The 19,272-nt window shown below is 38.2% G+C and overlaps 1 protein-coding gene across 1 annotated transcript in view; it reads right to left on the reverse strand.

Annotated features, from left to right (window-relative positions):
* The window catches only part of LOC140232149 (protein CLEC16A-like), a 242,261-nt gene that overhangs the window by 206,486 nt on the left and 16,503 nt on the right, over nucleotides 1–19,272 (reverse strand). The window contains exons 2-9 of the mRNA XM_072312295.1: nucleotides 11,445–11,573; nucleotides 9,861–9,994; nucleotides 9,330–9,397; nucleotides 6,733–6,813; nucleotides 4,794–4,899; nucleotides 4,208–4,331; nucleotides 3,210–3,396; nucleotides 1,397–1,447 (exon numbers count right to left, since the gene is read on the reverse strand). Of these exons, the coding sequence (XP_072168396.1) occupies nucleotides 1,397–1,447; nucleotides 3,210–3,396; nucleotides 4,208–4,331; nucleotides 4,794–4,899; nucleotides 6,733–6,813; nucleotides 9,330–9,397; nucleotides 9,861–9,994; nucleotides 11,445–11,573 (880 nt within the window). The remainder of the gene's footprint in view (nucleotides 1–1,396; nucleotides 1,448–3,209; nucleotides 3,397–4,207; nucleotides 4,332–4,793; nucleotides 4,900–6,732; nucleotides 6,814–9,329; nucleotides 9,398–9,860; nucleotides 9,995–11,444; nucleotides 11,574–19,272) is intronic.

Raw genomic sequence — 19,272 nt, forward strand, 5'->3', positions numbered from 1 at the left:
AGCATACATCTCTGTCTGCAGGTTTCAAGACACAGGGTTTCCTCTAAAGTCGAGGGGTATTTCTGATAAATATCTTTTCCAAGATAAATTGAAATGAAATTTTCCTACAAACCACACATACTCTGTAGCATTTTTACTTTCGTTACTCACTATAATGGCACCGAATAGGGTCAGCAAAAGTCAAAATCTAGTGAGCTCTGAGCTAGTGATTGCTACATACATCTTCATACAAGTTTTAGAGCAAAACAAGAGCACTATTACATTGGAAAAGGTAAATTATACAAAAAGGCACCCAGTTTCGATACAGAAAAAGAACACATTGACAGATGAAACTGTAATCTTTCGATTGGTGTCATTTTTCTGGTCAGCATAACAAAAATAAAAATGAATTTAGTTCACACATGTAGACACTCTTGTCTACCTTTTGGGAACCTGGTATACCAGGTTCCCATCTTATCTATGAGTTGACACTACGGGAACCTGGTGTACCTGGTTCCTGTAAAAGGAACAGGTTAAACTTGTGGTTCTCCACAGCACTTTTGACTACTTGCAAAATTGCAAAATATATTTTGTAAGCAAATATATATGTTAAATACAGTACAAAAAGCAATCTTATGGCTCTAGCCCTCTTTAGGGAGAGGCATGAAACTACTCACTATAACAAGATGGCTTAATGAACGACTGTCACTCAAATACTCTCTGTTCTTATTATTATCTGCATTCCAAATATCGGTACAGCCCTGATAAGACTCTCTAACCTGTCAAGGTACATGAGCTAATAACACTACACAATCTTACATCTATCATAATTACTGTAAAAGCTGACATTTCCTGTACAGATATTTTCACGAAAGTGGAAGTCAAAGACATTTTTGCGAGATGCTGTTTTCTGTGATTTGACACCGAGGCTATTGTGTGCACTAATGCCCGTCCATTCTGGATATTTTTGCGTGTTGTTAAATTCACAGCCCAACTGCGATTCACAAAATTTGCAAAAATGACAGCTTTTACAGTATATGCTCTGGTAAACAGGCCAACATGTGCAAGATCTAATGTGAGGTTTGATTATTGCAATGTACAATGTAGTAGACACCCACTGTGGTCTAGCGCCCCCTGTTGTCGGTATGTAGAAAGTGGCTACAGCAGCTATGGCAAAATAAATGACTAACAAACCAACAAATTTACCAGATTACTTCACTTTCTTGAGCCATTCAAATCAATAGTCTATGGGTCTGTCAGCCATCAACACAGACCACACAAACTCTACAATTATCATAATTGTCAAAGATGATGAAGGGCTCAAAAAGCTTCACTGAGATTCATTCAAGGAGTTCTGGCATGTTATGTCAGGTTCCCAGGATCTGTGATTCACTACATGATTGATGCCATGGCTTACCTGAGACAGGAGGAACAGGGCAACCACTGAGCTGATGGCTGGCGGACTTTCCTGTGATTCAGACAGGGGGAAAAAAGAAGAATAGCTAAAATTATCACAATCAAACAGAATGACTCGTTCAGTTTCAATAGTACCTCTCCCCATTAGATGGTCACTCTTGGCATACTGTGATCCCATCATTATAGGTGATCCGAGTATCCTCTCGGATCACGTTCTGCATCGGTACGGATTCTTTCTCAAGTCTTTATTTTTCATTCTTTATTTCTCCCCAAATCTTGTGCAGAAATTAACTCAAAAAGTCCTTCGACTATCAACTTCAAACTTACGTCATCTGTGTATCATGTCTTAAGGAAGACAGATCTTTACAATGTATCATTGTGATCAGTCAGCCATGATGTTAGTACATGTATAACGTTATTATCTCAAATCATGTTGTCAATCATATCTCATTACAGGGATGGTACAGTATTGGTGGAGATGAGAATTGGGCTTTTAACTTTTTACAAGATAGCAAGAAAACACTTATGATATAGTACAGAACATACCAGTTTAAGAGGAATTCGAAGTTTATTTGATGAAAATCGGGTTTGGAATGACTGAAACATCCAAAAACAGAGTAAAACAAAGCGATCGTAATAAAGTGTGGGTCCCACACTTTATTAGAATCGCTCTTTTTTGGATATCTCGGCCATTTCAAAACCAATTTAAATCAAATAAACGTTGAATTCCTCATAGAATTACATGCTCTTTCATATTTCATATGAGGTTTCTCATTATCTCACCAAAAATGTTAGAAACCTGAAATTAGGTCTCAAACAAAACTATACGATCCCTTTAATGGAACGGAAAGTTTCAATGAAATTTACATGTCATGTTTTTAAATTTCATCTGTAGACGGTATACATGCGTACGCACATGCTGAAATTTTAACATGCTCCAATTGAGCTCAACATTGTTTTGCACACGTTTCAGGTCATTTGGAGCATTTGATAAAAAATTGACAGATGTGTACACACACACACGCATAAAAGCACATGCAGCTACATGTACTGTAAAACGAGGAATTTTCGCATGCATTTTAATTTCGCGAATTTCGCGAGCGCCAAGATTTGCGAAATTAGAATGCACGCGAAAGTTCTTGTCTACACTATATGCATTGAATGCAAGTGGCAATTCGCGAAAATTTCACGCCACAAAAAAGGCCGTCTGCTCCCATTCGCGAAAAATTCATGCTGCGAATATATCATGTTTTACAGTAGTATGCAATAGAATTTTTTTTTTCTTTTTTTTTTACATGGACGTCCAAGACATCAAGGGATGATTCTACCAAGTTTCAGGTCAATGCGACTCAATATGACGTCATACGGGCCCGTCAAAGTTGAAATTCCACATGTGCATCATGTGATGACATCATCAAATTTAAAATCTGAGGTTACGTACCTGCATGGAGAGCTACTCAACACTGACACCACTCAGAGTTGCCAATTTGTCTTACTCATCAAACTTAATCAGTTCATAACTTTTTTTGTGTGTCCGATCTTTTCATGAAATTTTCTCTACTTCTCTGATTTTTCTGTATTCAAAAAAAGCAACATAATATCAGGACAAACTTCCCCTTTAAATATTGTTGCATCGATTTCAATGGTCTTGGAAAGATGAACACTTGGCACATTCATACCCATACCAAAACTACAGTACAGTCAGATTTTTAATGTGATAACTTTAAACCCAAACAAGGTCAGAGCAAATATGTGTGTAAACTGCAGGAAGACAAAAACCTAACAGTGCAAAGCATCACCTGAGAAGTGCTTACAGCTTTGCCATACGTCCTGGTCCGAGTCATTGAGGCGACATAGAGGGGCAGGAGCAGCCTGTTGAGAAGGTGGTCAGTGAGGACGTCGTTCAGGGCCTCGATGTTGATGTTGAGGATGTCATTGAGATAGTGGAGGTGATCAAGGTGTTCAGCGACTAGGGTGGAGAGTCGGTTCTTGCTCTGGTGGCTGTTCAAGAGTCAAGAGCTCAGTTATTTCCACATAAAAAATTGGAACAACATGATACTCAAAACTACCATACATTCTCGCTAGTATTCTTAAAAGTGGGCTTTCTTTAGCTGTAAGTAGAAAATGCTGAATTGAAGCAAATGAGGGAATAGTCAAAGTGTAATTCTCATCACCTAAGGTATATCAAGTTTCATTCACTGGCTGCATTTTGTGAATTAATCAAGCTCATAAATAGACTGTGAATATTTGACTATCGCCTCATGACTGCATTTGTGAGTTAGTACTCGTGACAAGATCATTTTTACACTGTGAATATTTACTATCATGTCATGAATGCATTTTGCAAGTTAGTACTCAAGATAATTTTTCACTGTGAATATTTGATTAACAAGTCGTGACTGCATTTTGTGAGATAATAGTGAAGATCATTTTTACAACGCTGCACACTGCCACTGGTCCGACAGTCCCTGACCAGTTAAAATCACTGTCTGACCAGTAACTTTTTCAGGAATTTACCACTAAAACTGGAAATACTGGGTACCTACTGGTCAGACAGACGGGTCAGACCAGTAGAAGAAATGGGTTAGTGTGCGGCCCTGTTTATAGACTGTGAACATTTGATTATCTTTGTCACTTAGTAGTCAAGATCATTTTAGACTCTGAATATTTGACTATCATCTTTTGACTGCATTTTTTTCAATCTGTAAAGAATAGCAATAACTCAACAGCCATAAACTTGGCTGTACAATAAGGAAGGTGAAATGTTGTGTCAAACATACGAGGAACAAACTCAATTCCACTGAATTCTTACTCTATGTCATTCCTGACACAGCTGTCCAGCTCCAGCACATGGTTGCCGATGAACCAGACGAGGTTGGAGAAGTAGGGGACGGCAGTCTTGTTTCGGATGTACATCAGCATCGCCTTGTCATTAACTGAGTGGTACGGAGCATTGAAACAGATGATGACTCATGTTTAACCCTTTGGTAGAATTAATGCTTGGCTTAGCGTACAGATATTTCACGGAAGCAATTGTCCCAGGAGCAGATGTTATGGAACCATACACATGACAGATAGCATAAAATTTTAAAGCTTGGACTGTATATGCTTAATACTTTACGAGGTTTTTATTTCTGTGAATTTCGCCAGTCGGGTGCTATTCGTGAATTTAAAAACATGCAAAAATATTACCTCTAAACAGACATGAATGCGATGTGCACGCATACATTTCTCCATTCAGTACTGCAGTTCACAATCGCGAATTAACCCCTCACAAAATTGTCGTGAAGTCTCGATTTGCGAAAAATCAGACTCGCTAAATACATGTATATGGCATAAACAGTACTTGCCTGTAAAAGTTGCCTTTCTCTGAGGAGACAGCTACATATAGCACTTACCTTTGTACACATTGAGGGTCAAGGTGCGTACAGCGATTCGAACCATGCTCTCTGGGTGGTTGAAGAACTTGATGGCTTCTGTGTACAGGGCAAAGTCATTGGTGTGCTGCAAATAAATACAAAGAAACAAACAAACAAATTTAAACAGTGAAAGTGCTGTGGAAGTTCAATAAACTTGAAATAATCACACTTATTGTTGTCACCATGATCATTATGTTTAATCCTTTGAGGACGGGCTGACTTTGCTACAACACGCATTTCCCATAGACACCTGCCCAAGTATACTCGGGACTCGTCCTCAACAGGTTAAAGAGCATACAACCTCAAAGTGCGTAGCAAAACAGAGGACAATGTTGCACCGAGGAGGTTGCTTTTATGACCAATGTCCTGGCTTAGAACCCTTTGCATGGAATGTTGGATATAAAAGAAAAACACAGCAGCTCCTTTGATCTCTTGCAGACACCTGCCATTAGCACAGCTTGTGTTTAGCCTACTGACAAAACCTTTGAAGAAACAAGCGGTGTAAATGACAATACTTCCTACAATCAATGTAGATTTGTTTTTACTGTCCTTAAGTTACAGGGAATGTCTGGTCATCTGCGAGAAAGAACTACGTGCTGTCTGAATGTGATGCAACAATACCAACAGTGAACCAGGTTTCTGCGTTAGTCATGACTCCATTAACTTTATTTCTGACGGTGATACATGTAGGTTCACTTTCATTTCACAGATTATCAATCACACAGAAAGTAGTCAGTTTATATTTGGAATATTATCAAACGACTGTGGATATCTAAAGGGTCTAACATTGACCAATGACAGCTCATTGTCACAAGGTTTTTCCTGAAATCTAATAAATGAAATTGCCTACCATACTTAACTACCATTACTGCATTAAGAATCTGATGAAATGGTGCTATTATCTCCTTTTGTTCTTGCATGAAGAGTGAAATGTCAGCATTTGCCCTCGATCTCTATACCTTCGTTGACTCTTCTCTAAGTCTAACCAGTAATAATGCCTGGTCAACTCATCCATGTACCTAAGAGAAAATTTCATGGATCCGTCTCCAGGCAGCGTTTAACTTTACCATGGCTTGCTGTGTGGGTGATTACTACACCTGTAAGACACATGCAGTAGTTCTTCTTCTTCTTCTTCTTCTGATTAAGTCTGCCTCCTTCAATAGACTGAAGATTCTTGCAGAATGTGCTATTTACATTATAATACAATTTATTTACAGATGTTTACAAGCACATAGAAAATTTGACGAAAATAACTAGCCACTTTGATCAACCGTTAGACGGTTTCGAAATGATCCCACAGATGGCGCTGAAACAATTTCTGACGACAGGGAATTCCAACTCCTTACAGTTCTTGGAAAGAACGAATGGCAATGCGATTCAGTTCGCGAGTATGGTACCTGATAGGAGTGTGGTTGCGAGGCTCTCGTCAACTGAGTAGCCTGTTTGATAATATAGTCCTGTGCTGAAAGAGGAGTAAGATTATTGTGTATTTTGTACATCATAATTAGCCTGTCATTTTTTCTGCATTGTTCCAGAGTGGTCCAATCAAGTTCTTGTAGCATTTTGGTGACACTTGAGGTGTTATGGTAGCGATTTAAAGTGGTAAAGTGATTTAAAGTGGTTTTTTATAGTAGTTTTATGGTGCAGAGACACAAACACACACACACACACAAAAATATGCATCTTTACTAACTGATTATACAAGAGGTATGACTTTATTCTGCAATGATGTAACAGGAAGCACAACATCAATTTGACATAATGGTCAATAGTTTTTGAAAATCCCTCTCAAAGCTGCAGGCAGCAGAGATCACAAGTAGAGGCAAGAGAAGAGAAAAGCACCCTGCTGCAAATACATACACTCATCTCATTGTAGAGGGAAAAGCATGCGCCTTACTACAAATACTGGTACACTCACCTCATTGTAGAAGAAGTGGATGGTATGTTTGTTGAGCTTGAATGAGAGCGTCTTGAGGAAGGAGATGTAATACGCCAGCACCTGAGACAGGAGAGGAACCAAAGGATCAAATGAATACACAATTCAACAGTTCTCAACTTTGCACTAAGAATATTCAAGCCTCTTACATTCTATCAAATCATGACAGGGCATATTGTCTACACAGATGTAGGGTGGCAGTGACTCAACACACCTTCACAAATGTGATGGCTATCTGTCTCATTATGCATACACCTAGTATTTACTTGCTTGGATATTTCATTAGCATGTCATTAATTCCCGCATATTTGGCCTTGATTTATATCATACAAACCCACTCAAAATCCTGCAGGCAAGGATATTACCCTTACAGCATACTACAGCACGGATTAGGGGGATTACCTAATCACTCTCAGGGATTGGTATTTTCAGGACATCTGTGCTGATCAAAAGAGCAGGGCACACAGCGGATGCAGTGATCAGCCAGGGAGGTGTTACAGAGATGGGGTGGCAACTCTTCGTAATTCATGCAAACACGTGTTTGGGTTCAAGGCGTTACAATGGGATGTCTAGCATTCCATTACGCTTTGAAGTCATGCTCGGCAGCGCTCTAGTTGCAAGACGAAGTTCGGAGACGAAGAACGCATTTCACCTTTCGTTGAATTACAAGCTTTATTTCACCGCAAAATTTTAAATGAAATACTCGAATTGATTTAGAATAGTTTAGGAAAGAATTCAATATTATTAACATGTATTTCTAGTTTCTTCGTAATTCGCAGATCGAAAGGAAATGAAAATTAGGCCCTCTTAAAAACCTAATTTTTTCTATATTGCGCACATTTCCGCATGTTAATTTTCTATCTGTGAATAAGGGAATATTTTGATCTTTCAAATAAAGTACTCTGTTAAAGCGTGTTCCAGCATGTTTTTGAACTATTTGCTGTTAAAATTGTGAGTTTTACACTGCATTTTGATTCGCTGCTCCAATTCAAGGTACACAAATTCATTGTTGTCATCACATTGAAAGAGAGAGCGAATTGCAGTAGGAGCAAATATTTCTAGATGTGAGAGCGCTAGTCCCGATTATTGATGCTCTCTTTTGTCAAAGCACATGGGTAACACCTGTAGTTGAACGCATAACTTCTCGGCGGTGCCACGCATGACTTCAAAGGAGAGCTTTAGTTGCCTCTCCTTCTCTAGCACCTCCCTGGATCAGCACACAAGACTCAGAGCCGGTTCATTTAAACAAGGCTCTTCATCTCATCAGTCATGGATGCCATCAGCATTTTCAGAAGTGTCCATCGTTTAACTCTGTGTGCCATGTTTGGATCCTGACTCAGTCAACAGCTTGCAAACTCCTTATGTCTTGCTCAAGCGCAAACCGGTTGATAAATCACAATATGCCACACTACACTGAAAGCGTCACAGCTTATAGCTTTGTCATAAAATTTACATCCCAGCAAAGCATGCATTTTTCTATAAAACTTTGCTGTACTGCATTTCTGGAATAAATGCTTCTACAAAGAGTTGCTTTGGCTTTCAAAAACAGAATCTTTCCCAAAACTGCTCATACTGACTCAGAGTAATATAGCACACAGGCAGATCAGACAAATATTCTGAAATATTTCAAAGCAACACAGGCAGTAAACTTTCACTCACTACATATGACACTTGGAACATCATGCAAGAGAAAGAGCAAGGATATTTTATTCAAACACGAGATATTTCATTACTGAAGGGTGATAATCATATAATTTGGACTGGCCTTGAGGGGGATACAACATTTATTGCCCGAACTAGAATTGCATTGTCCTCGTCGAACGACGAGGGCAATACAATTCTAGCGAGGGCAATTAATGTCGTATCTCCTGAAAGTAGACAGTCCATATCATTATCATTACCCATTTTAGGCATCTTGAGCAGTAACTCAGATCATTGCAATGGAAACTTCCCGATTTATGGTAACAAATTTCCACTCGGCGCCAAGTCAAACCCTACACCACTGCGCTCAACTACACCCACATGCACGCACACAATCCCTCTGCACAATTCAGGTATGTAGCGCACACAACAACAAGCTCACACAGTCGCAGCGATTGTCCTCTATTTTCATGTGCCAACGTATGGGAATTTGCCCTCTATCGCGAATCTCAGGTATGCTGTGCACGTAACAGCCAGTGCACACAGTCAGACACATGCCTACATGTAATGCAACGATCGTCCTCTAATCATACGTGTTAACGTATGGGAATTTGCCCTTCATCGTGAAACCTCTCCGCGAGAAACTCTCATAAACAGCAAATTTTCATCACCGGGAGCTCAAGTGTCTGGATGCTAGCAGTTTGTGCATCTCTTGGTGACTGACCAGAATGAATACCCAGGTACATGTAAAGTTAATGGTGAAACCCGGAAGAAGAATGATACCCACTAACATTGCCCGCTGGAAACTGGTGGTTTCCCGACCAATCAAAATACCAACTACAATCGCCCAGCAAAACTACCTCATATAGGTAATAATAGTTCATAGATCTGCTTCGAGGAACTAGATATCAACTTATTTGTTGTATGTTTGTGCTTACCTCTTCATCAGAGAAGTCAAACTTATGGACAATGATGGAGTTAACATGGTTGTTGGACAGGAGGTAATCTGCAAAGAGCACAAAAATCAAAATGACATACATACGAGAATCTTTCTCCTTCATTTACTTCACCATGCAAACCTTCAAGCAACACATATGAGAATCTTATTTCATAGAATCAAGATATTGTCTGCTATATAAAGGCTTCATGACTCTGAGAAACATGCTGGCATGACATAAATTCTGCTTAATTTGTATGTTTCACCTGCTTTGTACATTGCTCTTTAGTTATCAAAATCCCAAACAGCCCTAATATAGAGTTCTTCTTTAATTGATGAACATAACGCGGCAGAGACATAGAAATAAAAGCCGTATTTGCCCTTTATAAGAGTACTGAAAATTTATCCATTGCTACTTTATAATAGTTTTCCAGATGGGGCACTACTGCAATCTGGGTCATGTAGTCCATGAGAGGTATGGCCACTCAAGCACCATCCAGGCTCAGAGGCATATAAAGATCTCCCTACTCACACAGTGACGTCTCGTTCCGGATGTTCTCAAACAGGATGTTGAGCGTCTGCAGTAGCTGGACACAGATGTAGCTACCAGTCTTCTGCCGTAAGATTTTCAGGAAGAACAGCAGCATGTTCTTTTCCAGGAAGAAGCTATAGATGGGCAAAATCAGTGTCAGGGATAAGGAAAGATTTTCATCATTTCATTTCATTTCCCATTTGAGAGAGGTACTACTGTATATGCAGGACCACGCATCACAATACCCACAAAAAGTCGGGCAAACCCATTTCCCAGTAGCCCAAGAAACATGTGCTTTGGAGTTACACCATTGATTTTCAATTTTTGGTATCTTCTGAAGAGAACTCTCACTAAAATCTTATTGATTAAAAGTTTGGAAGCATGAACTGAGTGAAAGTAGTTTTTTGAACACTGCTGGTAGACCCATGATCCTTTAGTCTGGCATTCTTTTCACTTTTCTGCATACAAGCTAAGGCACATCCCATAAAATTGTATGTCAGAACCCTACAAAAACTTCTTGAAATAGTCAGCAGGTTCAGCATTTTGAACTGATATTAAAATACTGTGCTCAATGAGTATGAGTATGACTTAAAAGATTTGCGGTTATCCCTTTCAAGCAGTTGCCATCAAGTTCTAAATCATTTTTGTTTGTGTAAAAATTAAGCATAAGTCAGTTACTGCACTATGACATACCCTTTATAGTTCAAACAGTAAAGATCCTAGCAGATGGATTTTCCACCACTCTTTTCAGTTGGTGAGGAATGTCCGATGTGTAGTTTGATGAGTTATGATATGCCACTGATCTGATCTCAACTAGAAATCTTACTTGATAACTTTTTTGTTGGTTTTGTGATACAATGTCACATTTGTACACACAGATAAACAGAGATTGCTTTATGACAGGAAGACATGGAATGCTTGAATTACAACTTACCTAGAGAAATTATCACCATATCATGTCACGTTCGCATGAGAGTACATCTAATTTTAGTACCATGTCTACACGCATATAAAAATGTCACTCCACTCTACGTAATCTCGAGAAGTATCGATTAAAAAAGGGGAAGTTGTAACTGGCCTATACAAGTGTGTTCATTAGCAATCAGAAGATCGCACATCAAATGGGGTCTTCTTTACACCTCAAGCATTTTCTGTCTGATTTCATTCCCTTTCAGAAAGACCACATGAATTTCATCACAAATGCTCTTTACTTCTCCACGTTACATGATTTGATGACAATTCACTTGTTTGTTCCACCAGTTTTTTACTTATGGGTAAAGCTTGGGACTTCTGGTGAAGCATTGTTACTTCATATGGTGTACAAAAGGGACTGTACAGCCATTTCAAAACCGATTTTCATCGAATAAACTTTTGAAAGCCGTTAGAACTGCATGCTCTTTGATATCTCATAGAGTGGTTTCTGAATATCTCGCAAAACTTTAAAAGCTAAATCCTCACCTTGACCAGAACTGTACACACCCTTTAAATCCTCTGTTTCAAACCTAATTCCAGACAGCATGATAAAAGCTGACATTCTGATACAACAGGCCTGCAATCTTTGTGGTGAATTGAGACGACACTCACTCAAACACAGAGCTGTCATTCTGGTCCCCCCAGATGAGGATCTCCGAGATGGACCTTAGCGTCTCCACAAGGAGGCTCCGGTTCTGCTCCGTTACCGTGGCATTCCGCATCAGTACTCCATGGAGCAGTCTACGAGATACAGATAAGAAGGATGATGTTGAAGATTACATACCGTATATAATGCTCAAAGTTTATTTTAATACATCCCTAATGGATTCAAAAGGAGTTGAATTTATGGCTTACACTTTTTTTCACAAACATGGAAGACCAAAACCACAAGGTGCAAGTTGTATAAGTTGTATCAAGGTGCAAGAGAGTAAGGTTACATATAAATTTGATAAAAATCCCAGAGCTGAGGAACTGTTTTGTGTATACTTTCCTGTGCCACTATAAAGTAACCATGAAATAGACAGCAATAGGTCCCCTCCAGAAGACTTTCATAACTAGAAAAGCACTCTGAGAGCGCAGACCTTTGCCAAGCAGCTACTTTCCACCGATGATCTTGCTCTTCCATTGAGATCAATGATTTCCACCCACTGAAAAATCGCCCCATTTCCCAATATAGAAGCCTTTGTTACATCATAAACCCTCAGCTGCGCGGCACACCTCGCCCTAGCAGAAACTTGAGCACGCACTTTAGTGTGCGTATGAAAACCTCAAAAATGCGCAGCTTGAACTCCTAAGTTCATCGACCCTACCAGCCAAAATATTGAAAATCCTTCATAAAATCCACAAAAATTTCCAGATCACTACCAAAATTCAATCATCTGTTCCTTGTGTCATTCTCAATCTTTCCTGCAAGTTTAATCCCAATCCGTTCTCAACTTTTTGAGTTATTTTGCACACAGACAAAAAAAAAAACAAACAAACAAACAAACCAACGGTAATGAAAACATAACCTCCTCCCTTGGCAGAGGTAATAATGAGAATAAAGTGCCATGCCAAGGGAACAGCTGCTGGTGACAGTGGACTTGAACCACAGACCTCAAGACTGAGAGTTTGTAGTCTTAACCACTGAGCTACAATGCCTCCAAAACACATTTGTGCAAAGATAACTCAGTTACTTCCTAATTTAAATTCTACAATGAATTATGACCTTTCAAGGGCTTTTGTCTTCATTCAAGAAACTTTAAGTGCCACTTAACTGTTCAAGATTCTTAGACCATTGTACCAAAGTATACCTTACTGTGAATACAATACAATAACAACACAGTATTTTCATTGTTCAAATGCAAGGAAACACGCTATCAAAACTGAATGTGAGAGTAGGTATGTGGATAGGAGTGTGACTGATAATACATTAAACTGCACGACAGTACAAAGTGATGCTGATCTGACATACAATGTATAACTTAAATAGTGTGATTTAACTTCATTAGTTCCATGGGCATCATTCGATGACAATAGGATTTCAGGATGGTATTAAAGTGAAAGGTAAAAATCAGCATCCTGAGGGAAAGTCCCTTCATTTCAGCATCTACTGTTGTTGTTTTACATCCTCTGCCTGCAGTGTCACTGCAGATCATTCTGGCAGGAACAGCCCTTAAAGGGAAGATAAACCCCAAGAGCAATGTGGATTGAGTGAAAGCAGCAACATTAGTAGAACACATCAGTGAAAGTTTGAGGGAAATCGGACAATCGATGCAAAAGTTATGAATTTTTAAAGTTTTGGTGTTGGAACCGCTGGATGAGGAGACTACTGGAGGATATGACGTATGAGTGGACAACAATACAAAGAAAATATAAAGGAAATTCAACAAAAATTCACTTTTCTAGAATCATGAAAGAGCAATGGACCAACCTCTTTCAGAGAGCAGGGGGAATAATTGCTACCCTTAACATATGTCAATATCAAGTTGATGGAATTTGTAATTTTCATGAAAAATGGATTTTTTGTAGAATTTTCTTTATATTTTCTTGGTATTGTTGTCCACTCATACGTCATAACCTCTAGTAGTCTCCTCATCCAGCGGTTCCAACACCAAAACTTTAAAAATTCATAACTTTTGCATCGATTGTCCGATTTTCTTCAAACTGTCACTGATGTGTTCTACTAATGTTGCTGCTTTCACTCAATCCACATTGCTCTTGGGGTTTATCTTCCCTTTAACTCTTTATGTGCCATGTTCGTACGTCCGACTCAATGGACGGCGTGCCAACTGCGCATATTCTGCTCAAACGCACAAACCCGCCCTAACTGATCGATTAATCGCCAAATGCCACTGACAGTACAATAAAAGCATTTCTCATGATTCCGTTCCTCTCATATTTAGCTTGCATTATATGTGGTGATTGACTAGCAACTGGTGTTCTCTACTGGATTTGTGTGTACAAGCTCTAAGTTTCTGCCACTGTTCTGTGTGCAAAAATTATGTTTTACAGTAATGTAGCTACTGGTCATTTGAAAGAAGAAAAAAAAATCATAGATTTGATGACTACGTTTGACTACATTTGTGTCTCACAATAACGTGGCACACAGGAGGTTTCCACCATGGCACATAAAGAGTTAAGGATACCACCAGACAAGGATTTTTTGCTACAGACTGATTCCTCCTGACAGCAAAATCCGCCATTACTGTGGTGTCCCATGTGTGCATGTGTATACCAAATCCATGATATACAAGGTGTACTGTATAAGCTGTTATTTTCACAATGGTTTAATGATTGCAAATTTTGCAACTCAGAGCTGGACCATGAATTTAACAACACACAAGTACACATACATTGCCATGCGCTGGGGTAATACATGTAGGACATTTGTGATAGCCTTGGTGTCAATTCGTGAAAACAGCATCTCACAAAAATGTCCGTGACCTCCTCATTTTTGAAAATATCTGTACGCAAAGACAACTGCTTATGCAGTGTACATGGCAACCAGCTCGCACCCACTAAAATATCTTGAATGCATTTTGCATGCACCTGTGCAACTGGAACATCACAGTTAATGGCGGGTGTTCTACTGCCAGGTCGGATCGGTTGTATGAAGATATTGTAAAACAGATAATGTCCATGTACATTTTAATGGCACAAATTTTGCGAGTGGCAAAGTTTACCCAAAAAAAATGCCGTCAGCTCCAATTCGCCCAAATTTTATACCGCAAAAATATCTTGTTTTATTGAGTCCATCAATTGTAAACACTGTATATAACTACTCTCATCTCAGAAATGCCTATCAACTATACTGTAAGCAAACTTTTCTACAATTGATGCTTTCAAATGGATGTAACCATACAGTGTCCAGTGATATTGCTGGCTCTTGCATGATATGCACCCAGTCTCAACCACTGCATGCTTCTATATCTATTACACGACAATACAGCTAGTCCATGCTACATGTATCTACTCTAGAATATATGAATGTGTGCGGCTGAAGCTCTGAAGTGCTATCTGTAGCATAACGCTGCTTGAAATTCTGTGTGTTACTGAAGTATGTGAATCAAATTATTGTTAAAGTGGATACTTTCTCATGAGTAATTTTTCATGAAAATTTTGCAAAAATGTCCACTTTTACAGTACCCTTCTATGAGATTTTTTTTTTGTTTTTTTTTTTACTTTTCTGATATCTGGAACCAAAGTAACGAGGTCTACGATATGTAGTTCGATGCAGTCAAACAGTTTGGCTATCACTTATTCATGATAGATCTCAAGGAAGCAAAGCTCACCCTCATTTCACAATGCAGCAACTTACAGCCCACAGAAATGATCTAAAATTACCTTGTGGGATTCAATGAAATGTCAAAACTGTAAGCAAGCAGACTTTTTCCCTTAAATGCTCTAACCTCAATCATCTTGGAATACAGAGTATGGGAGGAAAAAGATTGGTGCAAACTTATTGCTCAGGTTCGGACAGAGCAATGATGAATGGACAGATTTACATGATGAGACAGCTTTATGGGGAAAGTCATCACACTGAAGTTTATGAGTTATACAATGATTTCTTTTTCCCCCATTTCTTATTTTAGTTTTTTTCTTAATGCCATCTTGAAGTCTTCCAAGCTTTTTGCAATATGCACCATTACATTAGTTGGTTGAATATCAGTCAGTCTTCCCTGTACATAAGAGAAGACCATTTCTTATCTTCTCCATGGGAGATTATACAGTACTTGTATACATTGTATATCAGAATGTGCTACAATTGTACCAATGGGAGCATTGTCGTCCATACCTATGCCAAAAATATCTGATGATAGATTACTATCAGCAGTGAGATTTACTGTAATAGCTCAATTAAATGTTCATATCTTATACCATGCTACAAAAGTGAATAACTATCTTTTTGACAGACGTACTGAAATTTGAAGAAAAGCAGCATGTACTGTAGTACAGTGGTGAAAATTTTCACGCAAGTAATTATTGCACACTCCGCTGGATAACATGAATTTTGCATGTTTTAATTCCACCAAATCAAAAAGATGAAATATTAACACACTAATTATGCATGAGAAGCAGAATATTTGCACAAGGTTTTTATTTTCACACCAGTTTCATGTCATGCGAAATGCACAAAATTTCCACTTTGACAGTAATATAGTTGGGTGCACACTATGCACCTTGAGGCACAAAAGCGAGGTCATGCACTTTGTAGTTCTTTGTTCTAAGAACACTTTGATTATCCCATAAACTACAACAAATCATGAATTTTGTGTTCAGGAATAAACAAAAAATTCCAACCTCATGGTTTCAAATGCAACATTGGGCATGCAAGTCGTGAGAGAAAGTCAAGGAACTTTACAAACTCCCTAAATATCATTTCAAGCCCTTTGAATTAATATTCTGTGTACTCCATCCCTTACTGGTCACCAATTACAGATACTAAGCAGACACAGCCCCTAATGAAAACATACTGTCTCCTATGTTTTGTAAATGATAGCTGCTATTGTCCAGCTAGACAAGAGGGGGGGGGGTGTAAATATCTGCAGCAAGTGTCCTTCTAATAGTTACTATTAATGTCATACATTTCTGTTTTTGTTTTTTGTTTTTTTGCAATTCAATTACTTTATTCACACGTGAGCATAAAATCTGACAACTAGCACACATACAGTTTTTATGTAACAGTTGTTTATAATTGTGACTAGGAGTGTCAATGAATACAGAATCAATTGACAGGTACACTGTACTCTGATTTTACTACCATACAGCTGTATATCAAGTTTGCAGGTATGCCCTCGAAAACAAGAATGACTTCCCTGTAGATACAGCATCTTCCTTTCTACACTACAGGGTAAGAGAACTTTTATGGGGAAAGCTGCCAGCTTTGAATGAATAACTCCATCTCTTTTTATACAATTCAAAGAATGATGTCAAGCACACAGTGCTTATAAATGTGTACCTTAACTGACTGATGCATATTACACTTCATACAGTCAGAGACCAAATTTTTGACGGGTGTTCAAAGTACCACAAAAAGTCTGTTAGTAGTTGCTGTTTTCTTTCTCAGCAAAAAAAAAAAAAACAAAACAAAACAAAACAAAACAAAACAAAACAAAACAAAGAAATCCTCACTGCACAGAGATTTTATTGGCTTGTCTTCTACTCCAATAAAAGTTGCTTTAGAAAAAAAACAACAACTATATTTTGACACATAAAGTGTGTACTTTCAAACTAAAGAAGAAGCATCCTAGAGACATTAGATTAATGAGCATGTTGTCAAGTTAATGCCATTTTCTCAGAAGATGCCCCCATGGCATTTGCTTTCTGAACACCGACAGCATTAACTCAACGAACAAATCTCATGCCTTCAATGAGCACCCATAGCACACACCACTGGCCATTTAGTCATATCTCAGTATTTCTACACACAAAGGCAATATTCTTCCACATTCACAATCCAGTATCAACGTTGCCAGTCCTATAGTTTGTACAATATGAATTGAGTAAAATATGCATGCCACTGGCTGAAACTGCATGCAAGAAATCTTGTGTCCTCTGTACAATGTATGTATTTGCTCTTGGGTGGCACAATGCATGCAAAATAACTGCAAGTGTGGGCAGAGATAAAAAATCAGCATCATTTGTCAACCATTTTCAAGATGCATAATTTATAAGTGGTTTGACCGATCATTTCTGTCTGATTTAGCAGGGACTGTAATATGTACAATGTCCAATCTCCAAAATGTGGGTAAATGTCAACTTCAGTGTACATAGCTTTTTATGTAATGTAAACTGTACACTGTACAGTACTTTGCTTAAACCAAGAATTCAGTGCAAAAATAGATACATGCACACATACATACATTGCATATATGTACATGTACACATACAAAGTTTTTTTGTTTGTTTTTCAGCAGATTTAATCTAAAAAATTATATAAAAGTGGTAAAAGCAGATATATACATTAGTTTTTGCATTCCAACTCATGCATAGACATGGTATGTACATGTATGTGTGTATATGATATACACATATGAGTACATACAGTGTACATGTACAAGTACTGTATGTTAACAAAAGTAGGATCCTCAGAGAAGTACACATTTGAAAACCACTGTCATACAGCATAAATGTCTCACTGAAGATTTTGGCTGATGGGGGATTCAAGAACCAAATCACCTGTTTATTACTACCACAGCATCAAATCATAGACAAGGTCCTGCTGTTTTTCTCTGGGAGTTCCAATCAGTCACTCAAACAATATTTATACCAATAGATGAATTTATACACTACATATTTGTAATGCACAGTGTGAGCTTAAATGCAGTATGGACAACAACTTCATAGAAAATATGGGGACAAACTGTCCTTATACAGTTTTTCGTAGTAAAAATGTACACCTCTGTGTATTGTCATCTGTGAATTCCTTGTGAAAATCATAACATGAGTGATTACTATGTACAAAGGAATTTCCCCTCAGACAGATCAGGCAGCAAAAACAACAAAATAATCTTCTTCAAAGAAAAAACAACGACCAAAACTTCACTTCCAACTTCAAGAATTCCCTTGGATGAATGGCATACATTTTTGTAAATGTACATGTAATGAGCCACTAGATAACAGCATAGTGTCCTAGCTTGACAACTGAGCACTCAACTAAATGAGACTCGAGTTGGCTCCATAAAATAGCAACATAGAAAAAAAAAATGCTTTCAACATGCATCATATCACCTAAAAGCTGCTTTGAGGGAGGCGTTATTCTGAGTATTTTAGAGATTACTGCATTATTGATTATGGTCCTCAGGTGCTTTGTGTTTGCTCCGCCAAATTTTGGTGGGTTCTTCCCTCAGAGCTGTGCAAGAGCTCGAGGTGAATGTTTTTTGGGGGGGTTTCACAGCACTCTACAAGTTTTTTGTATACATCAGAACAAGCAGAAGGAAAAAAAATTATGTTCGACTGTACTTTCCATCAATTTACAAGTAATATTCTACTCTCTATCAATCATTCTGCTGTGAATTATCAATGCAAAGCTAAGAAACAAATAGCATAAGGGGAATTTCAAACATTTCAAGTCTATATAGTATGCAAATAAGGCATGAGCATACCATCATCAAAAAGGAAATCATCAAAGCAGTAATCGCATAGTTTTGTATTTAATAAATGTCTTGGATTGGACATCACATAACACATTTACAAGATCAGGTTAAAGAAAGTAACTTATAGACCAAATTCGCAATGATTAAAATGTCTTGCTAAATCATCATTTGGAAGTGAGGTTGAATCCTGAAGCAAGCCAGCAAAATACATGGCCCTAAAACAAGCTTGAAATAGCTCATAATCTCTTGTGCAGGCTTTGTAGTATTGTTTGATTACAACTGGTGCATGAAGTTCATCAAGTAATGACTTCTAAATTGGTATTTCTAAAACCAATCACTTACCACAAATTGCATCCCCCATC

Source organism: Diadema setosum, chromosome 8 (assembly GCF_964275005.1).
Source record: "Diadema setosum chromosome 8, eeDiaSeto1, whole genome shotgun sequence".
Taxonomy (NCBI): domain Eukaryota; kingdom Metazoa; phylum Echinodermata; class Echinoidea; order Diadematoida; family Diadematidae; genus Diadema; species Diadema setosum.